The 27,976-nt window shown below is 49.6% G+C and overlaps 1 protein-coding gene across 4 annotated transcripts in view; it reads left to right on the top strand.

Annotated features, from left to right (window-relative positions):
* The window catches only part of ARHGAP15 (Rho GTPase activating protein 15), a 388,578-nt gene that overhangs the window by 269,150 nt on the left and 91,452 nt on the right, over positions 1-27,976 (top strand). For all 4 annotated transcript variants that reach the window (XM_039913099.1, XM_029072347.2, XM_029072345.2 and 1 more), the window contains one exon: positions 18,425-18,502. In XM_039913099.1, the coding sequence (XP_039769033.1) occupies positions 18,425-18,502 (78 nt within the window). The remainder of the gene's footprint in view (positions 1-18,424; positions 18,503-27,976) is intronic.

Consider the following 27,976-nt stretch of genomic DNA (forward strand, 5'->3'; position numbering starts at 1 on the left):
ACTGAGGCACAGAGAACTGAAGTGACTTGCCAAAGGTTGCACCGCAGACGAGTGGTTTGCCGACTCCCAGGCCGTGCTTCATCCACTAGGCCACAGTGCTCCCCTGAAGGGAAAGTAGCGACCAACCAGCTCCAAACAACTTTTCAACGCCCATCCACTTCTAATAATAATAATAATGTCGGTATTTATATGTGCAGAGCACCGTTCTAAGCGCTGGGGTAGATACAGGCTCATCAGGTTGTCCCACGCGAGGCTCACAGCTAATCCCCATTTTCCAGATGAGGTAACCGGGGCCCAGAGAAGTGAAGTGACTTGCCCACGGTCCCCCAGCTGACAAGTGGCAGAGCCGGGATTCGAACCCATGACCTCTGACTCCCAAGCCCGGGCTCTTTCCACTGAGCCACACTGCTATTTCTCCTACACTTCCCTTCCCCGCCAGAGGCTCTGATCCGAAAGCCAACTGCCCTGATTGCATCACGGTAGCCCATCCCCACTGGCCCCCGCCCCCAAGACCCTAAACGGGTGAGCCCATCTCCCCCTTCCCTGTGCCCTTTCCCTTCCTCCACCCCAATCCCCCTGATTTGCATTCGGTTTAAGGATCGCCACTGATTGCTGAGCAAAGCGTCATTCCATCTAACCTGGCACTAGGTTATCACCACAGCTACTCTTTATCCGCCACAGAGTTGGTAGGCACGCTCCCTGCCCACAAAGAACTCACAGTCTAGAGGGGGAGACAGAATATTACAATAAATTACAGATTTGGGAAATGGGAGACTGCGGGGGTACATACGTAAGCGTGGCTTAATGGATCGAGCACGGGCCTGGGAGTCAGAAGGACCGGAGCTGTAATCCAGGCTTTGCCAGTTATCTGCTGCGTGACCTGGGTCAAGTCATTACACTTCTCTGGGCCTCAGTTATCTCATCCGTAAAATGGGGTTAAAGGCTGTGAGCCCCATGTGGGACAGGGTCTGTGTCCAACCTGATAAGCTTGTATCTATCCCACTAGTAGATGGCCTGGAGTATAGTAAGTGCTTAACAAATGCCGTATGTATTTATTATTATTATCACTATAGGGCTGGGGCTGGGGTGAATATCAGGCGCTTAAGGGATACAGATCCAATTGCAGAGGTGATGCAGGAAGGAGGGCAAATTAGGGGAAATGAGGGGTTATTCAGGGAAAGCCTCCTGGAGGAGATGTAATTTTAGTGACGCTTTACAGATGGGGAGAGTGATGTTCTGATGGATATGAAGGAAGAGGGAGTGTCAGGCCCAAGGGAGGATGTGGGTAAGGGGTTGGTGGTGAGGTAGGTGAGATGGAGATACAGAGTAGGTTGGCACAAAAGGACAAAGTGAGCAGATAGGCTTGCGGTAGGGAAATAACAGCATGGTAAAGTAAGGAAAGGGAGAGCTGATTGAGGGCTGATGGTGAGGTGTTTTTTGTTGGGCCTGAAGGTGGAAGGGCAACCACTGGAAGTTTTTGAGGAGTACGGAGATGTGGGCAATAGTTTTTTTCTGAAAAATAATCCGGGCAGCAGAATGTAGAGTGGGCTGGAGTGGGAAGAGACAGGAGGCAGTGAGGTCTGCGAGGAGGCCGATGCATATGGAGGGAAATAAGAATTCGAATCGGCTCGGTAGCAGCTGGGAGAGTAAGGGAGGGTGTATTCTCTCCCCTACCCGTTCCCAAAACCGGTTCCTGTCTCCCCATCCCCCCAAACCATTTGATAGCCACCCGAGAACAAGCCAGCGGGCTTACGGCCGGGGCGATTCCACGTACAGATTTCTTCATCACAATGGGCCCGCGGACCTTAGTGATACTCCCGCCTCCCCTCGCTCTCTCTACTGGAACACGAAATGCTGTGACAGGAACGATACACAAAATTACATATTTGACATGGTGCCTAAAAGCTATCCTGGGATCCATAACCTTGCTTCAAGATTTAAGAAAGACCTTTGGTCCACTTCTGAGAAGGTCCTTAGCTCAGAAAACTTTATCTCTCAACTTTACTTCTTAGCAGCTGTTCTATTTGTTTCCTGTCATTTGTTTGACAGGACCCAGTTATAGGTTCCGATCTCTGTTTAAAGAAACAGAGCAGTTGTTGGCTTTCCAACCTTCTCGCTGCTTGTGTGATCAGCATTTTCCCAGGCTCTCCGACCTAGTTTGCCAAGCAAAGTGACTGACCTTTGGGAGCAAACACTTTTTCATTTCAAAACGCTCACTTTGATTTTTGTCCCATTTTATGCTCATTCCAAACTGTTTACAACCCACTAAAAATGACTGTGAATTATATGTTTGTGTAATGGATTCCTTTTGTGGTCCGAGAGGAATGTTTACTCTGAACGATTAGTTATCTTTGGGTAGATTCTGGTGACCTGAAAAACGTCGTCGAACGGCTAACGTTCTCGACCTACCTCGGACCCTTCCCTTGAATCGTCCCTCCCGCTCGGCCTGTTCCGATAACGGCCGGAGTCGAGAGGAGGTGATCTAGGGTGACCGGTGGTCTGCGGCCTAATCCTATTTGCCCCGTCGAATTTAGATTCGTTTTCACACTTCTGGCAGTTTCTTCGGCCGGATTCCTTTTGAACTAACTGTTCGTATGGCCCTTGGAAATGGATACATTTTTAACTCTCATTCCCGAGGGTATAATTCTGTTCTCTCCTCGCAGTTGTGTTTCAGGTGGTAATAGTTGTTAAACTGGGTGCCAATAATAAGTAGCATAGTCCAGCGATAAAAGCATGGGCTTGGGAATCAGAGGAAGTTTCTCATGATTTAATGTCCAACTGAATAAATTCAACTACTCGGGACGGGTGTGGAAGTCAGCGAACAGCATGGCCTAGTGGATAGACCATGGGCCTGGGTTCTAAACCCGGCTACGCCACTTGTCTGCTGTTTTGTTTTTTGTTTGGTTGGTTTTTTGTTGCTTTATTTTTATGGTATTTGTCAAGCACTTACCACGTGTCAAATATGGTTCTAAGTGCTGGGGTAAGTACAAGGAAATTAGATTGGACACAGTTCCTGTCCCCTACGTGCTCACGGTCCAAGTAGGAGGGACAGAAGGTATTGAATCCCCAGTTTACAGCTGAGGAAGTCACTTGGCTTCTCTGTGCCTCAGTTATTTCATCTGAAAAATGGGGATTAAGACTGAGGGCCCCATGAGGGAAATAGATTGCATCCAACTTGATTAGCTTGCACTTGCCCCAGTGCTTAGTACGGTCCCTGGCACATAGTAAGCTCTTAACCAATACCATTAAAAAAAATTCCATAAGTGTTAGGTAAGAATACATAGGTTTCAGGGTGTGGGTAGTAGCAGGAGACATCTCTGTGTGAGATAGGAGACGGTGGTTGATCCATGAGCTCAGAACTCACAGCACTTCCTGAGGTGTGGAACTTCTTCAAACCTCTTGACACGTGATGGCAACCGGGGATCTCTTTGCTAGCCCTTGCCAAGATGTCCCCAGGTGGGCTCTGGTCCAGGGCCTGGTGTTATGCCATCTCACCAAACCTCCCGTTTCAGCTGAATGTCTCTGGCCCCATCTTCCCGCGCCAGGCGGGGCTGATGCCCCGTGGCTAGGTCCAGACACACACCCGGGCGATCCTTCCCCGAAGAATGTGCCGTTTGCCCTCTTCGGTTGGCGACGAGTCGTTTCCCCCCCTTTCTCAAGAGAGCGCTCCCTTGAGGGTTTTATAAGCCCTGAGTGAAAGGAGAGACCCAGAGACAAACAACTGATAAAAATTACATCCTGTAAAAAGGAATCATCTGTGCCGGAGATAAGCACTTGGCCACTTTCTTTTTCTTTTCCTTCTGAGGGATAGTTGCAGATTGAACAAAAATGTTTCCCGGGGCAGTGAACTGTGTTGGCTTTGAAGCGGCCAGCCAGGACGGCTGAATCACGAGGCACCCGTGCCAGTGGCCGGCCGGGGGTGTTGGATTCCCGCCTCGGCATCTGGGGAAGAGCGGCTGGCTCCCGCCTCCCTCACCGGGCCGCTCCCGGGTGGCACCCCATCCCCAGTGCCCTCCTCGGGGCTTTGTGTAGGCCAGATCGGAGCTGGCTCCGGGTTGGGAAGGGAGCGGAGGGGTTTCCCACGGGGGCCGCGGTGTCTGAGAGGAAGCCGTTTGGGAGGAAGAGAGGGACAGAGAGAAAGGGAGAAAGCAAATCATCAAGAAGAGTAAACAGGAAACGTGGAGAGAGGGTGTGAGAAAGAAATGAGGGAAAGGCAAGGGAGGCGGTCCGGAGGGAGGGAAGCCGAGGGGTGAGGAAGGGAAGACCCGGTTGGCACCTTGAGGGTGGAAGCGCAGATATAAAGCAGCCTGGCGCACCTGAGCTCCGTGGCGGGGGAAGAGACAGGATGACGGATTCCCCGTTCTGGCTCCGTGTTCCCCGCTATCTATCCCGCAACTAATCGCTTCCAGAGAATTGTCTTCCCGCGAGCGAAGGAAAACATTTCTCTGTTAAGCTTTGCCAGGAACAGCAAGCAGATGCGGAATGCTCACCACAGCCACATTTACTGTCTCTGCTGTTGGCTCCATCTTTCCCCTCACCTTCCGGTTAGGCCTGGGGAGAGCACGTAGGCACAGTTGAAGTTACATATATGTGTAGACGTATGTTTATACGTATGTGCACTATATATGTATGTGTGTGTGTGTATGCATACGCGCACACGTATATGGCCAATCAGGGGAAGAGTGTGGCCTAGTGGAAAGAGCAGTGGCTAATCCCAGCTCTGCCCCTGGACTGTGGTGTGACCTTGGCCAAGTCACTTAACTTCTCTGGGCTTCAGTTCCCTCATCTCTAAAATGGGGTTCTGTAAAATCCTCGATCTTCCTCTTAGACCATGAGCGGGCCAGGGACCGCGTCCTATTACCGACTGTCTGACAGTACGTCGTATAGAGTCGGCTCTTAAAAAATGCCATGATTATCATTATCATCATTATTATCGTCATCACTATCATTATTATTCCCCAGTTTCATGAGGAAAAGAAGACCACGGACTCAATTGCCGAACACACGCTCGGGGGTCAGGAGGTACTGGGGTTTCCAGCTAATCAGTTCCCTGTGTGGTCCAGAAAAGGTGCCAGGAGGCTTTCTGTCCAGTGTTTCTATGGTCGGCACACGCATCCACGCCCCGCTGTGGTTCCTGCTGTAGAGTTTCGTGGCATGGGAGCAGCACCTGTTTTCCCCAGGACTAGGGAGGTGGGCATCGGGGCACGTCAGGAGCCAGAGGTGGGGTTAGGGGGTACCCCAGAAGGTGACGGGCCAAACTCACAGGCTGATTCTCACCCCTTTCTTCTAGGGGTGAGATCGGGTGGGTGTGAGGGCCACCAGAGGCCAGGGGTCACTCCATGCACAGCCTTGCTGTTCTCACCCCAGGGAATCCCCTAATGGGGAGGAAGAAGCGGGTACGCTTCTGACACATCCTGTGAAACCATCCTGGGGGCCGTGCTCCTACTCTCCTACTCCAAGCCAGCCCACGCACCGCACTCTTCTTATACCAACCTTCTCACTGAACCTCGATCTCGTCTGTCTCACGGTCTACCTCCCGGCTACATCCTGCTTCTGTCCCGGAACGCCCCCCTTCCAAAAATCCGACAGACGATTACTCTCCCCACCTGCAAAGCCTCCCTGAAAGTACATCTCCTCCAAGAGACCTTCCCCGACTAAGCCCCCCTTTCCTCTTCTCCCACTTCCTTCTGCATCGCCGTGACTTGCTCCCTTCATTCCTCCCCCTCCCAGCCCCACAGCACTTATGTTCATATCTGCAATTCATTTGTTTCTATTAATGTCTTCTCCCCGTCTAGACTGTAAGCTCATTGCAGGCAGGGAAATGTGATTGTTTAGTGTTGTGCTGTAAACTCCCAAGTGCTCTGTACAGTGCTCTGCACATAGTCAGCGCTCAATGAATACAACTGACTAGCTGACAGACACTCCCGAATGCTCCCCGGCCCAGGCGGGCATGACACCGGGTCAGCGGGATGTCAGTCACCCCGAGGCAGTTTTGGATCCAGCGCAATGCCCAGAACCGGGGGCCTCCACCACCAGACGTCCTAGAGGCCCGTGGGCTAAAGCATCCACTCTTGGGAACAGGGAGACGCTAAGCCGGGGAGGAAAAAATAATCCACTCGGGAATGTTGAGTAAGTGGAAAAGGCAGTGTGGGGTTTCGGATGCCAGGGCCCCGAAAGTCCAAATGGACTTGCGGTCTTTTAAATGAGAATTATACCGATAATTATTGCTTCATGCGAGCTAATTGCTTGCAAAATCAGGGAAGTTACTGGAGATTGGGCAAAGTGGATGAGTCGGCGGTCCCGGGACGGGCAGCGGGAAGGGGATCGAGACACGTCGCCCCCTGCCCCCTCCCCTCAGGGCCAACCCGACGGTCGCGTGACTCGGGGGAGACCCCGGCCTGGGCCGGGGTTGCGGTGGGTTCGGGAGGCGACCGGCGGGCCGGGGAGGGACTCAGATTCAAAACAACCTGGGAGCGGGGTAGAGGCCGGAGAGAGGAAGCAGCCCTGCCGTCAACCACCGAGACACTCCATCTCCCTTCTGCATCACCCTGACTTCCTCCCTTCATTCATCCCCACTCCCAGCCTCACCCCACTTATAGCCATATCTGTCATCTATTTATTTCTACTGATGTCTGTCTCCCCCTTTAGACTGTGAGCTCATCTGGGACAGACACTTAGTCCAGTGCTCTGCACACAGTAAGCGCTCGATAAATGAGATCAACCGACTGACACCCCCTCCTCCCTAGGCTGTCGAAGCCGTCAGCCCCCTGCACGGGTTGAGCCCGTCCGAAGGGACCCAGAGGGGCGAGAAAGTGGTTGGGTGGTCCTGGCCCAAGCCCCTCCCTCTCATTCATTCGATAGTATTTATCGAGCGCTTACTATGTGCAGAGCACTGTACTAAGCGCTTGGCATGGACAAATCGGCAACAGATAGAGACAGTCCCTGCCCTCTGACGGGCTTACGGTCTAATCGACTGTAAACCCTCTGTGGGTGGGGAACCTATCTACCAACTCTAGCTTATTGGACTCTCCCAAGCTCCTAGTACGGTGCTCTGCACACGGGAGGCGCTCAATAAGTACGACTGTCTAAGATCGACTCTCCGGTCGCCCCCATTCCGGGGACGCCCCCTCCGGGGATCCACGGCGAGGAGCGGGACTAACCCTTAGGGCGGCTGTAGTTGGCCGTGCAGCCCCGTCCAGAGGTGGGAGCCGCCACCCTCTTCTCGATGAGGGTCCTTAAACTGGGGGCCGAGGCTGTCTGCAGACGGGGCCCCAGTGCCCCAGGGGCCGGGCACAGAGGGCGGGGACTAGAGGCCTCTGGGAAGCAGCATGGCCTAACGGATAGAGCACGGATAGATCAGAAAGTCTTATCCCGACTCCCCCGCTTGTCTGCTGGGTGACCTCGGGCAAGTCACTTCACTTCTCTGGACCTCAGTTACCTCATCTGGAAAATGGGGATCGAGACCACGAGCCCCATGTGGGACGGGGACTCTGTCTAACCCGATTCGCTTGTGTCCACGCTGGCGCTTAGTATAGTGCCTGGCACCTAGTAAGCGCTAAACGGGTCTTGTTTCATCTTATGCTGTGGAGTCATCTCCGACCCATAGCGGCTCCATGGATGCATCTTTCCCACGACGCCCCACCTCCATCTGCAGTCGTTCTGGTAGTGGATCTTGATACCACGGTGATTATTAGGGAGCACTCGGCAGTTTCCTGAGGGATTCCGGGAGGAGATGCTTCTTGGAGATGCCAGGGCCGAGGATGCCTCCTGTTTCCCGGGGAGCGCTCCCCGGATCGCCGATGAAGGAGACGGAGCTGAGCTGTAAATTCCCTGTGGGCCTGGGACATCTCTTTTTAGGAAGCAGCGAAGCCTAATGGATAGAACACCGGCCTGGAAGTCAGAGGATGTGGGTTTTAATCCCAGCCCCACCACCTGTCTGCTGTGTGATCCGGGGCAAGTCAGTTCACTTCTCTGTGCCTCAGTTCCCTCGTCTTTAAAATGGGGATTAAGACTGTGAGGCCCCTGTGGGACAGGGACTGTGTCCAACCCAGTGATCTCATAACTACCCCAGTGCTTAAAACAGTGCTTAAAAAATGCCACAATTTTTCTTTTATTTTTATTCTACCTTTTTCTATAGCATATCCATCCTTGACTACTACAATAGGCCCCAGGCTTAGAACTATCCTACCGCCGGCCTCCCCTCTGTTCATTCCTTCACTCTGCCGTCCAAATCATTAACTCAAAAATCATTAAGGTCAGATCTCCCCATTCCTCAAAAGCCTCCATGCTGGCAACAGATACGGCACCTCGCCGTCGGCTTTAAGACATCCAATCAAGCTCTTTCCTTCCTATCTAAGCTTCTTCCTCTCCTACTAATTCTACTAATAATAATGATGGCATCTGTTGGGCGCTGACTACCTGCGAAGCACCGTTCTAAGCGCTGGGGGGAAACAAGGTGATCAGGTTGTCCCACATGACGCTCAAAGTCTTAATCCCCATTTTACAGATGAGGTAACTGAGGCTCAGAGAAGTTAAATGACTTGCCCAAAGTCACACAGCTGACAAATTGTGGAGTCAGGATTAGAACCCATGACCTCTGACTCCCAAGCCCGGGCTCTTTCCACAAAGCCACGCTGCTTCTCAAGCCAGCCTGCACAATTCACTCCTTTAACACCAACCTAGCACGGGCTTGGAAGTCAGAAGGGCTTGGGTTCTGACCCGCCACTTGCGTGCTGCGTGACCTTGGGCAAGTCGCTTCTCTGTGCCTCCATTACCTCATCTGTATAATAGGGATTAAGACTGTGAGCCCCATGTTGGGCAAGGACGGCGTCCAACCTGATTAATTTGTATCTACCCTAGCGCTTAGTACAGTGTCCGGAAAATAGTAATCACTTAACAAATACCATTTACAACATCAACAGCCGAGGCCGCGGTAGGGAAGACCTTTCTTCTATGGGCCGGAATTTTCCCCTGCTTCATCTTCTATCCCAGGATGCCTCATTCTCTTCTCATTCCTCATTTGCTCTACTCAATTCTGGCTGAGAATCCATCCCAAATGACAGGGATACATGCAGGAGGATAGGTTTGGGTTAAAGAGGAATTCGGGGGCACTGCGTACAATGGGGAAAGACTTGCTAGATGAGGCAGGAAGAAGAAAGATCTAGAGGTCAGAGTGGACCCAGAAACAGCAGCAGAAATAAGAAAAAGCCCAAGCTTGGGGGGTAAAAGAGAGAGGAATCAAATGTTTAGAATGTTTGTTTTGTTGTCTCTCTCCCCCTTCTAAACTGTGAGCCCGTCGTTGAGTAGGGATTGTCTCTATCTGTTGCCAAATTGTACTTTCCAAACACTTAGTACAGTGCTCTGCACACAGTAAGCCCTCAATAAATACGATTGAATGAATGAATTAATTAATCAGATTCTTAGGCCTCCTCCCAACATGTTTCAATTTAGACTAGAGTTATGATTGAGCTATTAAGTTGCAAATATTTGGGTCCTATAAGGGGAAAATCCACAAGGAACCTAAAAGGAACCTGTCTCATTGTGGGTTCTTCGTCTTAAGCGGGTGATGAGGAGATGTGTGGTTGGATAATTCGGAGATGACTGAGGTTCATTCAATTGTATTTATTGAGCGCTTACTTTATGCACAACACCGTACTAAGCGCTTCAGCACGTTGACTGACTTTTGGCTGCAGCAGGAGGGATTCAGGGTAGTAGATGCAGGGAAGGACTTGCCATCAGTGAGGCTCAAGACTGTGGAGATCTGCAAATGGCACAGGCCCTCACCCTGGGGTGGAGAGGGACCCGGATTTGATAGCGCGGAATGAATCCGTCCCATATCTATCATCACTCCCCATTCGATCATATTAGGGAGAGTACGACAGAACGATCATTAGATCCTTTCCCTACCCACATCGAGCTTGCCGGCTAGGTGGCTTACACTCCCCTCCAGAAACACCGCATCCCTGGCCGGATTGCACTTCAAACCCAGTCCTCTCGGCCGCACGGACACCGTGGCTCACCACCGGCCTACTGTTTCTGGAAGCAGATCCCTTGTTTCTCCAACTGGAATCAATAGCGTGAGATATCAGAGCCATTGGCGGGGTGGGTCACTACCATTTGGAAGCCAAATTTCTTGTACTTTTGAGACCCACCAGGGTTGGGAGAGCGAAAGGGGTACCCTTCCTCTTCGGAAAACTAGTGTTGCACCCTCTTTGGAAAACTAATGGGGGGGTCTAGGCATCGAGCGAGTGTGTGTGCGTGCACATGCATGCGTTCCTACTGTACCACTGGCGTATGGATCATTTTTTTCCCGTTATCGCCACTTAGGTCTCTTCGCCACCATGGCCCACCGAGCTTCCACCCTTCAGCGAATGGCCATGTTTCTGATTATCTTTTCCCCAATGGATCCGCTTGCATTATATAAGGCTGCATCTCCTTTTATTATTTCCTGCCCGCGTTTCTAAACTCCTTTAGTCCATTCGTCTCGTTCCTTTGTCCTCACAGATGTCCACAGTTCCTCCCAATTTAGTATCATCCACAAATTTAATTAATGCTCTGTTTACCTCCTCTCCTAATGAAACCAGCCCCTCACGGCGTTTCATCATTCAAAGTAAAAATGCCTCGGCCATAAAACGGTCTGGAGCAATGTTTCCTCTCCGTAGGAGGGAGAGCCAAGGAGAGAGTGGAGCCCACTGTCCGGAAGGGCGAGCACAGAGCCGATCCAGGCAGGGGACGTGTCCACCAACTCGTTTAGTACAGTGTTCTGCACGCGGTAAGCGCTCAATAAAAACTATTGACAGGCTGACTGACTGGCTGACGGTCTGGTATCAAACTGGATGATTGGTCGCCTTACACAGCATTCAGTGCATCCCTTTCTCGTTAGAAAGGGAAACTGCCCTTCCCTACCGCTCAGGAAATTCCCAGTGTCCTCAGGGGAGCTCAGAAAATAGGTCTTAGAGACCACTGGAGCACTCAGTCAATCAATCAATCATATTTATTGAACGCTTACCTCCATAGAGAAGGTAGATAGGTTCTAAGAGAAGCAGTGTGGCCTAGTGGATAGAGCGTGGGCCTGGGAGTCAAAAGGCCCTGGGTTCTAATCCTGGCTCTGCCTCGTGTCTGCTGTGTGACCCTGGGCAAGTCCGTGCCTCAGTTACCTCATCTGTGAAATGGGGATTAAAACTGTGTGACAGCAACTGCGTCCAACCCAATTATCTTTTATCTACCCCAGTGCTCAGAACGGTGCCTAGCACATAGTAAGTGCTTAACAAATGCCATTATTATTATTATTATCATTATTATTATTAGGCCACACACTTGGGTTCTCATGGATATTTGACCTTCAGCTCTGGTATTTCAGTGCAGGTATTTTCATTTCAATTAAATAAGACTATCTTCTGATCCACCTTTCAATTAGAAAAATCTCCCTGTGTGTGCTCAGTAAACACTCAAGAAATACCACTGACTGATTGAAATTTTCTTCTATGCGACCCCTGGGAGGGACACAGAAGGAAGAAGGCCATTTCCCCATGTTCCGCGATCTTGCTCATCCCCTGCTCTTCCAGACCCAGTGTTTCCAAGGCCCCAACAAAGTCTCTTCGTCTTAATTCTGCCTCTTATTTTTGGCCTTTAATAATAATAATGTTGGTATTTGTTAAGCGCTTACTATGTGCCGAGCACTGTTCTAAGCGCTGGGGTAGACACAAGGGAATCAGGTTGTCCCACTTGGGGCTCACAGTCTTAATCCCCATTTTACAGATGAGGTAACTGAGGCACCGAGAAGTTAAGTGACTTGCCCAAAGTCACACAGCTGACAAATGGCCGAGCTGGGATTTGAACTCATGACCTTCTGACTCCAAAGCCCATGCTCTTTCCACTGAGCCACGCTGCTTCTCTATGAAGCGTTTACTCTATGCCTAAGGTTGTAAGACCAGACACAGTCCTTTACCCACACAAGGTCAAAGTCTACCATCTCCATTTTATAGATGAAGAAACTGAGGCTCAGAAAAGTCAAGTGACTTGCCCAAAGTCACCCAGAAAACCTGTGGTAGAGCTGGAACTAGAACCCCGCTCTCCCAGACCCATGATCTTTCCGCCTCCCCTCTTAACACCCGTGAAGGCATAGCTTCGAGCATTAACACATGCTTAACGCTTAAATAGCAGTGACTCTACCAAAAAGTAAATTGAATTTGAAGAGCTGCCTGCTCGGAGCAGATTCATCAGTCAGGATCAGTCCGGATTGTGTCTTCACCTCCAGCTTGGCCTTTCTAGCCCCGTTTCCGATTCGTTAAAGATGCTCCCTCCGCCGAGCGGTTGGCAGGGTCTTCCCGGAAGCCTCTGCTCCCATCTTTAGTTTGGCGGGATCTTTTCTCGTCGCGATCCTGCCATCTCTGCGGCAAAAGTAGAGGGCCTAGGATTTCCGACGACGGTAAACCAGTCGATTTAGCAGTGGCGTTTATTCAGGAAGCAGCACGGCCTAGTGGATAAAGCATGAACCTTGTAGTCAGAGGGTCTGGGTTCTAATCCTGGCTCTGTCACCTGCCTGCTCTGTGACCCTGGGCAAGTCAGTTAATTTGCCTTAACTTCACCAGGAGCAGCATGGCTTAGTGGAAAGAGCGCGAGCTTTGGAGTCAGAGGTCGTGGATTCTAATCCCGGTTCAGCCACTAATCAGCTATGTGACTTTGGGCAAGTTACTTAACTTCTCTTTGCCTCAGTTACCTCGTCTGTAAAGTGGGGATTAAGATTGTAAGCCCCAAGTGGGACGACCTGATTACCTTGCATCTACTCCAGCTCTTAGAACAGTGCGTGGCACATAGTAAGCGCTTAACGGATACCATTATTATAATTATTATTCCCTGTGCCTCTATTTCTTTAACTAAAATGGGTCCAAGGTACATGTTCTCTCTCTCTATTAGAATGTGAGCTCCATGTGGATCTAGGATTGGGTCTAATCTGATCGTATGGCATCTACCCTATTACTTACTATAGTGCTTGGCACATACTAAGAACTATTAAGCACAATTATCGTTATTATTATTAAGCAGACATGGTCCCTACCATTGAGGAGCTTACACTCTATGTCCACGGTGGTCCATCGTCCCTGGCCCAAACTTTGGAGTTTTAAGTTTCCCAATCCTGATCTGAAGCCTTTCACGGGCTTGACACCTGCGCCGTGAACGGGTTAATGCCGCCTTGAGTAATAAATGAGAACATTGGGATTTAGTTAACCCCACCCACTGTGGGGTCTGGGTGAGAGTCTGTGAGTTCTGCCCACCAGCAGCCCCGAGATGCCCAACAGGAGAGCGGTTTGAACTCATTCTGCCACTATCTGTGCGCTCGTGGATTATCAACATCGTTTGGTTCAGAAGACTTGGAGAAGATTCAAGGGGGAGAGAAGCACTCTGAGATACTAAAGGGAAAGTTAGGGGCCTGGAGGGGAGGGTCAGCCATGTCGGATGGTTAGTGCTGGGTCACTGGAGGGAGAGTAAGGGATGGAGAGAGGATATTTGGGGAGCCGACCACTAGGACCCGCCGCCTCTCCCAGAGAGCGGGCTCTTCCCACTGGCGGCTGTTTCCCAAGTCCATTTCTGCTCTCCCCCAACCCCTGCAGTCGGGAAGGAAGCCAGGCTCCATTTTCCGCATTCGAACGGCCAATCCGGAGCACGCAGGGCCACAAATAGACACAGTTTAGCCGCTCGACCACATAATGACGCTTCTGTCTTCAGAATCGAGACCTTTGTCTCTGTGAGGGAGCACGGCATTCCTCATGGAAAGAAAATCCGTTTGCTCTGAACGCGGCTCTCTAACTCCTAAACCATCTCAGGAATGTCCAACTCTGTTTGGCCTTTATTGTGTTGCCCTCCACAATGCCAGCATTATTCTTGCACAACAATCGGACGGCTCTCTGCCCTGCTTGGAGGCTGGTGCTATCTACACACGGAGATATCAGGGCCATTCCTGGAGAGGTGTAATAATGATAGCGATAATGACGGTATTTAGTAGGCACTTACTAGGGGCCAAGCAGTGTATTAAGCACCGGGGTAGATACAAGATAATCACATCAGACAAGATTGTTGTCCCACCTGGGCTCGGGTGTATGAGGAGGAGCGGGAGCCGGTATTTTTTCCCCCAGTTTGCAGCTGTAATCGAGGCCCGGAGCGGTTCGGTGACTTGCTTCAGGCCTCACACCGCCAAAAGTAAAACTCGGGTCTCCTGACTTCAGAGAGAAGCTGGAAACTCCTCAGTTTTCCTTCACGAAACTTTCCCTCGCCCTTGCTAGCAGGAAGGAGCATGGCCAAGTGCATAAAGCATGGGCCTGGGAGTCAGAGGGCCTGGGTTTTAATTCCGGCTCCACTCATCTCTTGTGTGACCCGGGGCAAAGCCCTTAACGTCTCTGCACAACAGTTACCTCATCTGGAAAATGGAGATTAAATCCCTGATCCCCGTGGTGGGCCGTGGACCGTGTCCAACTTTGTATCTACCCCCCTGCTTAGTACAGTGCCTGGCACTTAACAAGTAAGTTAAGTAAGTACTTAACGAGTGCCATTAAAAAAAAAAGGGAGGTGAGGATGCATGGATGGCCAGCATTCCTTCATTCTTTCAGTTGTATTTATTGAGCGCTTACTGGGTGCTTACCGTGTACTAAGTGCTTGGGAGAGCACAATATAACATCAGAAGCATTCTCTTCCCACACCGAGCTCACAGAAGGGCAGAAGGAGTTGGCTCCATTTTGGGAAGCTGATCCAGTTCCCATCCTGTCGCCCCTCAGGTTAGATAGGTCCGAACCAGACGGACTGGATTGTGGGGACGATAATGAGCAGCGGAGGCCGGAGAGGTTGGGATCGAGGGGGTCGATCTGGAGAGATGACTGTCACGGGCGAGTCCTGGGCCTATCTGCAGTTCTACGAGGCCCATTTTGCTCCAAGAGGGACCGCTGCTGCTGCTGGCCACGGAATGTGCCTGTTCATTGTTCTTTTGTCCTCTTTCAAGCGCTTAGTACAGTGTTCTGCACACAGTAAGTGCTCAGTAAATACCACTGACTGACTGACTGGGCCCTCTTCAGCTGGGTCCAGGCACGTGTCAGAGCAGAGAGGAGGATGTTGGGGGCTCGGCCGGACCCCAAGCCCCCCCACCCCCCCCCCCCAGCCTCATAAGCTTTCTCCCTCATCCCTGATACCCTTTTTGGTTTTTTAAATGGTTTTTGTTAAATGATTACTATATGCAATAATAATAATAATAGTAATGATAATAGAAACTGTGGTATTTGTTGTGCTTACTATGTGCCGAGCACTAAACACGATGGTAGGTACAAGATCACTGGGATGGACACAGTCCCTATCCCACATGGGGTTCCAGGTCTTACTCCACATTTAACAGATGAGGTAACTGAGGCACAGAGAGTGAAGTGACTTGCATACGGTCACACGCAGACAAGTGGCAAAGGCAGGATTAGAACCCAGCCCCTCTGACTTCCAGGCCGGGGCTCTTTCCCCTGGGCCACACTACTTCTCAAGGCAGTGTAAAACACTATTCTAAGCTCTGGGGAAGAAACAAGTTAATTGAGCCAGGTACGGCCCCTGTCCCACCTAAGACTTACAGTCTAGGGGGGAGAACAGATTTTGAATCCCCATTTTACCGTTGAGGATCCCGAGAGGCAGAGAAGCAGAGTGAATTGGCCAAGAGAAGTGACGGAGCTGGGATTAGAACTCAGGTCCTCTGACTCCCAGACCCATGCTGTCTCCACTAGGGCCGTGGAGGGAGTCTATTTTTAAACCGTCCCCAGCAGCGTTGAGGGGCAGCTTGCATTTTGGCACATACACGAATCGACTCTGGAGTCGGTCCTTGTCTCTTTGGTTCCTTTCTGGAAACTTTGGAAGATTTATGGTGGGAATTACTAAGGACAGCTGCATTCTTTCCACTCGGTTTAGGCCTCCATTTGGTCTAATAATTCCTAATCGTGTATCCACGCTTTCCGAGCTTCTTCAGAAGAAGGGGGGAAAAAAAATAGACTCGCAATCCTCTAGAGCAAAGGCTCAGTCAATCCTGTCAGCGATAAGCTTTCTGTCGCAATGGAAGTGGGTTTTTCCTCAGAACCGTTGCTGGCTGCTGCGTCTTTCGGGGGCCCCGATCGGGTCGGGTTAGAAAACTTTCAGGGACTGATTTTCATCCTGTCCCCTGAGGATCTCTGCCTGGCAGAAACACCAGTTGCTAGCCCAGGAATGCATTGTTGTGGAGTTTGGGGGCGTTGGGGGGTGGGGCGTGTCTTTTTCTGTTGTTGTTTTTTGTCTTTCATTTGCCCTTGACAATGTCGCCTCCCGAGGGGATCGTTCTGCCAACCTTTGCGGGCCAACGCACAGTCTTTGAAGACTTCCTTCTTTTCCCCAATCGCCCTCCATCTAATTATATCTCCAAAATAAGGCGTTTCCAATCCATCCGGGTCACCCGGCGGTGTCCAACGGCACCGACGGAGGCTGGTTTGGTTTGGCTTGCTTTTCAAAGTCCCTGGAGCAGAGAGTCCGAGTCACGTGAACTCTGCGAGCGCGTTATGGGCAGGGAATGTGTCTGCTGATCCTGTTGTAGTATACTCTCCCCAGCGTTTAGTACAGGGCTCTGCAGATAGTAAGAACTCAAATACCATTGACCGATAGATCGCGGGGGGATCTTCTGGACATTCTTCGGGCGCCAGGAAGCCCGCTTTCTCGGGGCGATGCTGAGAAGCAGTGTGCCCTAATGGATAGAGCCCGAGCCTGGGAGTCAGAAGGACCTGGGTTCTAATTCTGGATCCACCACTTGCCTGTTGGGTGTCCTTGGACAGTTCACTCCACTTCTCTCACGCCTCAACTCCCTCATTCATAAAATGGGGATTAAGACCGAGAACCCCATGTGGGACAGGGACGGTGTCCGATCTGATGACCTTGTATCTACCCCAGCACTTAGGACAGTGCTTGGCAAACAGTAAGTGTTTAACAAGTACCATAATTATTATAATTACGATCCGAGCCCAGGCCTGAGCCTGGGACGAAGCGGAAGGACGTAGAAATCATTTTGCAAAAAGCCGTGGCCTCCAGCTGACTCCCCAGAAGCACCCTGGCCTAGTGGAAAGAGCACAGCCCTGGGATTCAGAAGGACCTGGGTTCTAATCCAGATCGTCCATCTGTCCGCTGTTTGTCCTTAGGCAAGTCATTTCACTTCTCTGGGTCTTAATTACCTCAGCTGTAAAATGGGGACTAAGACGGTGAGCCCCGCATGGGGCAGCGACTGTGTCCAACCCAATTATCTTGTATCTACCCCACAGGCTGGCACAGTGCTCTGTACGTAGTAAGAGCTTAAAAAATACCAGAATTATTATTATTATTTGGATCATTTAAAATGCAGTTTAGTGTTGTGGGGGCCGGGATGGGGGAGAGGAGCCCTGACCGTGGTCCAGGGGTATTTAGTGAGTTCGAACTGTGCACTGAGTCCTGTACTAGGCGCCTGGGAGAGTACAGTAGGACAGAGTCAGCAGACACAACCCCTGCTCACGTGGAGGACAGATTATACTAGATTACATCCTCCTTGAGGGCAGGAATCGTGTCTATCAACTGTGCCGTATCGTACTCGCCCAAGCGATTAGTACTGTGCTCTACACACGGTAAGCACTCATTAATGATCATGGTCTATTGATTGATTAGAAGCTCAAAAGGAAGAGGAGCATTTTAATGGAGACAGGAGACGAGGCACTCTCCTTTCCACATTTTCACCATCTCCCTTCTCCCTCCTCATTCCCTTCACTGTCCCTTCTCTGTAGTCGGGAATGCTGCCCACAATCTTTTTTTCTTTTTTTAAATGGTGTTTGTTAAGCACCTACTATGTGCTAGGGGCTGTACTAAGGGCTGAGTTAGCTCATCAGGTTGGACACAGTCCCTGTCCCACATGGGACTCACAGTCTCAAACCTCATTTTCCAGATGAGGCAACCGAGGCACAGAGAAGTGAAGCGACTTTCCATAGGTCACACAGAAAAGCCCAGGTCCTTCTGGCTCCTAGGCCCATGCTCCATCCGCTAGGCCACACCGCTTCATGGCATCAGATCCAAGAAACGTGCCCTCGTCCTTTCCATCCGACTACACGGGCCTCTCCCCCGGCTCCCGCCGCCCCCGATGACATAGCGTCCAATCCAAAATGTCTTTGGGAAAAATGATGGCATTATGATGAGTTATTTACGATTCGGCTTCCAGCCCAAATCCATTTGTCTACGTTAATTCCGCATTCCCCGAGTTGAGGATAGAGCCTTCCACCTTGCCTTTCCCTGGTGGGATGGAGATGTCTCCCGGAGCCGTGCTGTGCCGCCCCTCGTCCTATTTATTAAGACGGTTTTGTTTACCTGTCACGAGCCTTCCATTAAATGCCCGCATGAGTCAATATGAAATATGCCCTTCCGCTTTCAGGTCTGGATGCTGATGGAATATATCGAGTTAGCGGAAATCTGGCAACAATACAGAAGTTGCGATTTATTGTCAATCAAGGTAAGCGATGCTTTCACCTCGCTCGTTTTTATTTTCTGGAGGGAGCCATCTCGTCGGCGGGGCCCAGCTGCCGCCGACGGAAGAAGGCGCGTGGGCCGAGAAGCTGGAACCGGAGGCGGCAAGAAAGTTGAGGGGAGTGGGAAGGGTGTGCGTGGAGATTGCAGAGGGATGGGGGCGGGAGGGGAGGAGAGCTGGGAGGCAGGAAGTAGCGCACGGGATACTCGGAGCGGTGGAGGGGAGGAGATGGGCGGCCCCCGGGAGCCGGATGGAGAGAATGACCTGAAGATTCAGGGTGGGGCTGGAGGAGGGCAAGGGAGAATGGATTGCGAACACGGAGGAAATCATCGAGAGAGTTGGGGAGGAAAAGCAGGTGGGTCCATAGGGAGCCCACAAGAAGAAGAATCGTATGGGTTGGAAATGTGAAACGGACCATAGTTGAGGAGGTAAGCAGGAGGGCCCAGAGGGAGCATGCAAGAGAAGTAATGTGGATAGAGCATGGGCCTGGGATTCAGAAGGACCTGGGTTCTGATCCTGATTCCACCATGCTTCTGGTGGGTGACCTTGGGCAAGTCACCTCACTTCTCTAGGCCTCAGTTCGCCTCACCTGTAGAATGAGGATCAAGACTGGGAGCCTCATGTGGGACGGGAACTGTGTCCAACACGATTAGCTTGTCTCTCCCCCACCACTCAGAACAGTGCCTGGCACATAGTAAGCGCTTCGCTTAAAGGAGAAAGAAGAATCGTAAAGGTTGGAAATGCGTAATGAAGTAGGTATTTTAAATCAGCTGGAAAGGTTTTTGTTTTGTTTTTAACTTTAAGTTGTTGGACTTCTCTAATCTCCTATTTCCATCTCGCTTCACGGGTGCAACGCGTGACCGGGAACGAATGCCGCTGCCAATAGATTATAGGTTTCCGGCCACCATTTTGTCATTCTGGAGAGTCTCAGGCCAATCCCCAGTGAGAGAGCCGTGAAGGGGGTGGGGCAAAGCCACTGGCCCCCAGGCCATAGCTGTCAGTCAAGCCACCTTTGAGCCAATCACGCAACCCACTAGAAATTTAACTTACTGACTGGCAGGAGGGAGTCAGAAAATTTTGTCCAACTCTGCTGTTTGGGTGCCCGGAGACCAGAGATGATTTTTAAGTAGAGAAGGAAACGTCGTCTGTGGGCTCCTTTGGTGTGTTCATTAACCAGAATCCTGTGGGCTGTCATCTGGGGAATTGAACATCGGCCTAGATATTGGATTTGGCTTGCTTGACTGATCCTAAGCTTTCACCCTCCAACTCCCCTTTCTTGCCCATCATCCCCCCACCACACACACACACGCACGCACTCCGTGCAAATCGACCGAAAGAGGAGCAGTTTAGTATTACCGTCCCTCCCCAAAACCACTGTCTTAGAGATCGGGCCTCAGAGTCAAACAGTAGCTCTGGGCGCCATCTCTGTGCTGTCTGTGTTCTCCATAGGTCCCAACATTGAATAAAAGAGGGAAAAGAAAAGGGGAGAGTTGTGCGAAAATGGGAGCAAGTGGCAGCTTCATCAGGAAATATGTAATTGGCCACAAAAGGGAGAGATCGGGGCCAGGATTTCTAACACAGTCCGTCCTGGCTTTTTGATAGAAAAAGGAGCTGTATCGGACCCATTCCTTTTTCCATTAGGTGAATTCATTTTCAAATGTTATTATTCTTCCTCGAAGCAAGGCATTTCTTGAAACACCCTCGCCCCTAAACCCGGCAATGGCGAGACCAGTTCCACTTCTCCAATTTCTCCACGCGCTGTGTTCGGAAGGCCGGGACCCTCGACGTATCCCCTCTGCAGCATCCGCGGGATGAGGTTATCTCCCGGCGGTGATTTATTTTTTCCATTAGCAGCTCAGAAGATCACTTGATCGCAAGGCGGCCAGATAGAGGAGCAGCATGGCCTAGTAGAAAGAGCACAGGCCTGGGAGTCGGAGGACCTGGGTTCTAATCCCCGTTCTGCCATGTTCATTCAATTTATTCATTGATTTACCGTACTGGGTGCAAAGTACTGTAACAAGGGCTTGGGAAAGTACAATATAACAATAAATAGACATATTCCCTGCCCACATGGAGCGACTGCTGTGTGATCTTGGGCAAGTCACTTCACTTCTCTGTGCCTCAGTTACCGCGTCTGTAAAATGGGGATTCAATACCTGTTCTCTCTCCTACCTATAACGTGAGCCCTATGTGGGGCAGAGACTGTGTCTGACCTGATCATTCAGCTGTATCTTTCCCAGAGCTTAGAATGGTGCTTTACACATAGTAAGCAATTAACAAACACTATTATTATTTTTTATTATTATTGTTATTTATTATCTGAGGCATTCTCAGCCCAGGGGAGACATCTCTCCACCCTCTGACTCTGGCTCCAAGAGATAAAGGCATTGTTTCCCCATCCCCCGTGTTTGGTATAGCTGGAGGAGGAGGATTAGTAGAAATAGAGGTGCTTACCTAATGCCCAACCGGGGGCAGAGCTCTGTACTAAGCACTTGGAATGTATAAATGCCATTTTCTGCCTTCTCTAATGGAGTAGACAGAAAAATTTTTTTTAATGGGTAGAGCAGGCTTAGGGGTGCCCCGAAACCACAATTCGATGAGCACGGATGCAAGTGGGCTGCAGATGGTATCGATCTGGCGTGGCTGGGCCCATGTCCAGAGTGAGCTCCACTGCTTGCCTGCTGTGTGACCTTGGGCAAGTCACTTAACTTCTCTGTGCCTCTGTTATCTCATCTGTCAAATGAGGGGGAAACACCTGTTCTGCCTCCCTCTTAGACTGTGAGCCCAGAGCAGGACAGAGACTGAGTGCGACCTGCTTCTAGCGTGTCCGTTCTCTGCGCTCGGTACCAAATCGAACAAATATCTGAAGTTATTATTATCATTATTGTTCAAGGAGGACTCCCGTGATCCAAATCTCTCCGTGAGTGTAGGAAGACGAATCTCTCTGCCGAAGTCATGATGATCTTAACAGGATTGGGTGTCCCCCGTCCTCACTTCCTCTAAGCTTCCTCGGACCCATTCAGCCCTGAATTATCGAGTGGGTTATACAGTTCAAAACCCAGCTGCACGATCAAATCAATCAGTGGCATTTATCGAGCAGCTCCCGAGCTCACAGCACTGTGTGGAGCATTAGCGGGTGCACGACGGAAGCAAGGCGGATGTTCCCTGCCCTCATGGAATCTACAGTCTTACAATTTAATGGGGTGAGCTGCCCCAGGAAATCAAATAGTGGGAGGAGGAGGAAGAATAAAAATCAAACAGTGGGTGAAGGTGTCAGAATGAAATAGCTAAAGCAATACTTCATTCTAAAATAAATAGACATATATAGACTGTAAACTCCACTTGTAGAATGTAATTTCCATCTGGGCAGGGATCGCTTCTACTAACTATTGTATTTTACTTTCCCGAGCGCTTAGTACAGTGCTCTGCATACAGTAAGTGCTCAAAAAAATACCACCGATTGACTGACATACATTTAAACGTTAAGAGGACGTAGGAATAAAATGTCATTACCTTCGGTGGTGTTTATTGAGCAGTTACTGTGTGCACAGCACTGTGCTAAACACTTAAGAGAATATAACACAACAATATCACAAGCGCAGAAATATTTATAATAACGGTATTTGTTCAGTGCTTACTGTGTGCCAAGCACTGTTCTAAGCACTGGGGTAGATACAAGGTTATCAGGTTGTCCCACTTGGGGATCACAGTCTTGATCCCCATTTTACAGATGAGGTAACTGAGGCACAGAGAAGTTAAGTGACTTGCCCAAAGTCACACAGCTGACTAGTGGAGGGGTCGGGATTAGAATCCATGACCTCTGACTCCCAAGCCTGTGCTCTTTCCACTAAGACGAGCTACTTCTCAAGTACTTAGGTACATATATATATATGTATATGTCTATATACACACACACACATATATATATAAATGTGTGTACATATGCATGCATATATATACACATAGGTACATATATGTGTGTGTATATGCATGTGTGTATATATATATTTTCCCCTTAGGAATTGCAATTCTTAATGTTTCCATTAATTTCCCTCCCTTCCTCACTCACACGTCAAAATCTAAAAATAGAGAAGCGGAAAAAGGGGTGATTTAGTAGCAAAAGAATATGTTAACTAATCAAAAGAGTCTAATACCAGGCCCCTTTGTTAAGGCCAGAAAGTGCCTATGATTTATTCCCCGAGATGCAGCAAAGTTCATTAGCTCTCGTTAGCTCTGCCTTTTGGCATGGAGCAATGCTAAAAAAAAAAAAATCAGCCCGGTAATTTAAAACTGGAAATTAGACTAATGCGAGGAAGGAGGATCAAACAAAATCACTCGCACATTTCTCACATGGCGAAGTTCTGGAAAGTCCCAGAGAGCCGAAGTGAAAAAGGAGGCAGCGTCTTTATCGGTCAGGACTCAGGTGAGATTCGGGTTTCTCCAAGAGAGAGGATCTGGAAAATTTGGACCTCCTGCAAGTGCGGTGGGAGGCTTCATCTCCCCAGTGAACATCTCCATTCACTGCCCGGGAAGCAGCATGGTCTAATGGAAAGAGAATGGGCCAGGGTTCAGAGGACCTGGGTTCTAATCCCGCCTCTGCCACTTGCTGTGTGACCATGGGCAACTCATTTCCCTTCTCTGGACCTCACTTACCTCCTCTGTAAAATGGGGATCAAGACTGGGAGCTTCACGTGGGACGTGGGCTACGTCCAACTTGATTAACTGGTATCTACCCCAGTGCTTAATACAGTGCATGACACATAGTGACTATCAAATACCACTACAAAAATAAAAAGTCCTCTGCTTGCCAAGCCCCTGCTCTTCCCGCTTGTCCTAGAAGTTGCTAGAGGAGGATGCATCTCACTCCTGGGGCCCTTTATTGTGGAAAATTTAACGAGTATTGAAACGAAACGAGACGGAAGAAGAATGCGTTTTCTCAAGTTTAGTGTATCGACCTATCATTCACGTTTCTTGGGCACCTATTTTATGGTCCTAAGCATTTGCGACAAGATAATCAAAGGAAGAGGCAAAGCCCTTTCTTTCAGGGAGCATACAACCTATGGGGAAAAAAACAGAAAGACGCAATTTATTTACCAATAGCGGGAGCAGGAGAAAGAGCGACTGTACAACTGTCGATAGCAGGAGTGTGGGGGGGGGGAGGATGGATGAGGAATTAGCTAAAGTAACCGGAGGATCTATCTCTAGTCTAAGGGCGGCTGTTGGAGAGATGTGATCTGGGAAGCGGATTGATGGATTATCGCCGTTTGGGGCTGGGAAGACCATGTAAAAGCTTCATAACGGATCGCTAACAGCTGAGTGATGGATGGGCTGGAAGGCACTTTCCTCATCAGTCGGTTGATAGGATGGACTGAGCATGCCCGGTGTGCACAGCTCGGCCCTGGGATTGTATCAACCAATCGGTCGACCAACCGATCGATTGATCGATCGTACTGACTGAAGCCGTCTGTGTGCAGAGCACTGTCCTAAGCCCTTGGAAGAGTGCAACAGAGTAAGTACACGTGGATGCGGGGTAGTCACGTGTGTTTGTCTGTCTTATTCATTTATTTTTGATCTCTCTAGGTCTAGGTATTTTTTACGTCTGCCTCCCCAGCTTGAGTGTAAGATCTTAATGGTTAGGGATTGTGTTTGGGGGATTCTGTATTTCCCAAGTGCCTAGAACAGTGCTCCACACCAAGAAGGAGCTCACTGAACGCTGTTACTGCTTTTCCTGCTACTGTCACTATCGTGACTATCGCTCCTACTAAAAATAATGATTGTGGTATTTATTAAGGACTTATTTGTATCACGCCCTGTTCTAAGCGATGAGAGAGTACACGAGAATCACGCTGCACATGGGACTCACAGTCTAAGTAGGAGGGAGAACGGGTACCGCGTCCTCATTTTACAGATGAGGGAACTGAGGCTAAGAGAAGTTCAGAGACTTGCCCAAGGTCACACAGCAGACAAAGGGTGGAGCTGGGATTAGAACTCAGAGCCTCTGACTCCCAGGCCTGTGTTTTTTCCACTAGGCCACAATAGCCTTCCCGTTACTACTATTGTCGCTAGTGCCACAAATCAACCGAACAGTGGTATTTATTGAGCACTTCCTATGTGCAGAGCACTGTACTGAGCACTCGGGAGAGTTTTACCACTATTACTTCCACCACTACACTATCACTTCCTTGCTCACCGCCCTGACATCTGCTTCTCCCCTCTCCATTCCATTTTTCATTCTGCTGCTCTTCTTCATTCTTAGAGAAGCAACGTGGCCTAGTTGACAGAACGCAGAAGGACCTGGATTCTAATCCCGGCTCCACCACTCGTCTTCTCTGGGACCTGGGTCAGGTCTTCTAACTTCTCTGTGCCTCAGTTACCTCATCTGTAAAAGGGGGAATAAGATTGTGAGCCTCATGTAGGACAGGGCCCGTGTCCAACCTGACTGACTTGTATCAACCCCAGAGCTTCCTGCAGTGCCCGGCATATAGGGAAGGCTTAACAAATGCCACTTCCATATTTATAAAAATATGGAATTCAATTCAAAGGTATTGAGCGCTTACTATGTGCAGAGCACTGTACTAAGCGCTTGGAATGGACAATCTGGCTACAGATAGAGACAGTCCCTGCCCAGTAACGGGCTCACAGCCTAATAAGATGCTCATTCCTCTCCGTGTCAAGCAGAGACACCACTGGCTCTAAGGCACTGAATCAGCTCCCCCCTTCCCCGTATCTTCGCTCCTTCCCCACCACACCCCAGCCTCCGTGCTTGGTTCTCCTGACACTAACCTACTTACCGCGTCTCCATCTCGCCTCTCTCTCCGCCTGTCCCTTGCTCACATCCTCCCTCCTGTCTGGAGCTCCCTCTTCCTTCATATCTGACAGACCACGACTCTCCCCATCTTCAAAGCCCTACTAGAATCCAATCTCCTCCAGGAAGCCTTCCTTGACTAACCTTTCATGTCCTCCCCTCTTCTAATCACATCGCCTCGAAACTCGAGTCTGTTTCCCCTAAGCACTTTGATATTCCCTGCACCTCCATAGCACTTATATACACATCCTTATAGTCTATTCCCTCTCTATATAATTTAGTTTAGTCTTTGTCTTCCCTGCTAGATTATCAGCTCCTTAAGAATGGGGATCATTTTACCAACTCTGTCGCACTTTCCCAAGAACAGCGCTCCGCCCGCAGTAAGCTCTCAACAAATAATAATAATGTTGGCAAAATTGTTAAGCGCTTACTATGTGCAGAGCACTGTTCTAAGCGCTGGGGGAGATACAGGGGAATCAGGTTGTCCCACATGAGGCTCACAGTTAATCCCCATTTTACAGATGAGGTAACTGAGAAGTTAAGTGACTCGCCCACGGTCACACAGCTGACAAGTAGCAGAGCTGGGATTCGAACCCATGGCCTCCGACTCCAAAGCCCGGGCTCTTTCCACGCTGCTTCTCAAATACTACTGATTGATGGATTACCACTACTGTTTGTATTGTTATTGCTACTATCCTACTATTGCTAATATTACTGTGTGGTTTTATAAGCAGAGGTTCAGGGAACCGGTGATCCGTAACTCCAGCTTGTGAGAAAAAGGGTTTTTCTCACCCCCGTGGCATAAACGGTCGTGAGCCCCAAAGCGGCATTCAGAACCCTTCTTTGGACTGAAAGCAATAATTGTATTTAAGCCTCACCACTGGACTAAGCACTGTGGTAGATATAATGTTAGTAGATTGGACGCACTCCCTGTCCCACACGGGACTTCCAGTGTAAGGGGGAGGGAGAACAGGTATTGAATCCCTGTTTTACAGTTGGGGAAACGGAGTCACAGAGAAATTAAGTGACCCGCCCAAGGTCCGTAAGGGGCAAGTGACAGAGTCAGGATCAGAACTCGAGTCCTCCGACTCCCAGCCGATTTGTTTACCTTTTAAGAGCAGAGATGAGGGGAAGGACGGGAACCGCCGAAGAGTCAGAGAGTTCTAAAGAACTTCTCGCCTCTATAGATGTTTTGCTGTTCAAAGACACTTGTAAAGTCCTCTTCCTAAGGGGCCTTCTGCAGGAAAACTGGGTTTTCCCAGGAGCTCTTCCCCCCCGTAGGGAAAATCAAAAACAACAGGTAGATGACAAATATGTTAGCCAATTGAGAATATTTATGAGCTAAATAATTTAATAATAAAGAAAATGCCCACTTGATTAATTGTTACAGAGTAAAAATTACAATAAAACTGTCTTGATCAGTGCTTTGCAGAAGCTCCATTACTGTCTGTGCAGTTGTTTAACAAGGATTTAATTGGAAAGATAAGTGAATGCACATTTAAAAGTATTGTTAATTTGCTTTATAATCACCCCATCCTTCACAGTATTGACAGCACGAGGCACAAGCCCCTTTCTGTTTTACAAGTATTATTTTCCATATGTGCACAATAAATTCTGAAGCAGTAATTGGAAATTTTATGGATTCTAACGTACCGAGAGTACTGCGTTTGGAGGTGCGGTAGCCCCTCATAAGAGGTAACCGGCCACTGACCGTTCCAGCGGAGGGAACCCTCTTGGAGATCCTTCTGGAGCTCCCTACTGTAATGGCGACTCCGATTCTCACTGGAATTGGCTATTTACTGAGCTCCCGCTCGGCAGAAGGCTCTGTGCTTTCCCTCCTTTGTCTAAAGACAGGGCGCCGTAACATATCCACCCTTCTTAGAATCCCACCGAGTTGTTGAAGGAGACTGATGGTTGACTTTTAATCCACACCTACACTCACTGCTAGACAGTGTGTAGATTCCCTCCAACTTGAGACTTTTCCTTTTATAAATGGTACTTTTTAAGTGCTTACTATGTGCCAAGTACTGTACTAAGCGATGGGGTAGGTACAAGATAGGTTGACACAGTCCCTGTCCCACATGGGGTGGAGGGAACGGGATTGAATCCTCATTTTATAGATGAGGAAACTGGGGAACAGAGAAATGAAGTGATTTACCCAAGGCCACGCAGCAGAGAAGTGGCAGAACCGGAATTAGAACCCAGGTCCCCTTGCTCCCAGGATCGTACTCATTCTACTAGGATGCACTGCTTCCCTTGTTTGATTAGGACAACAGAAGCTAAATACAATATGTAGAGGTTTCAGACCAAATATATCTACAGATAGTGGAAGAAAGAATACCAAACCTTGTTTCAGGCCCAGCCAGGCCTGGCAACTTCCCTGAGTCTACTGGATCTGGTCTCCCCCTTTTTTTTTTTTATGGTATTTGTTAATTACTTACTACTTTCCAGGCACTGTACTAAATGCTGGGGTAGATGCAAGCTAATCAGGTTGGACACAATCCCTGTCCCCCATGGGGCTCATGGTCTTACTCTCCATTTTACAGGTGAGGTAACTGAGGCACAGAGAAGTGAAGTGACTTTCCCAAGGACACATAGCAGACAAGCGGCAGAGCCGGGATTAGAACCCAGGTCCTTCCGGCTCCCAGGCCCAA

Source organism: Ornithorhynchus anatinus, chromosome 9, assembly GCF_004115215.2.
Source record: "Ornithorhynchus anatinus isolate Pmale09 chromosome 9, mOrnAna1.pri.v4, whole genome shotgun sequence".
Lineage (NCBI taxonomy): Eukaryota > Metazoa > Chordata > Mammalia > Monotremata > Ornithorhynchidae > Ornithorhynchus > Ornithorhynchus anatinus.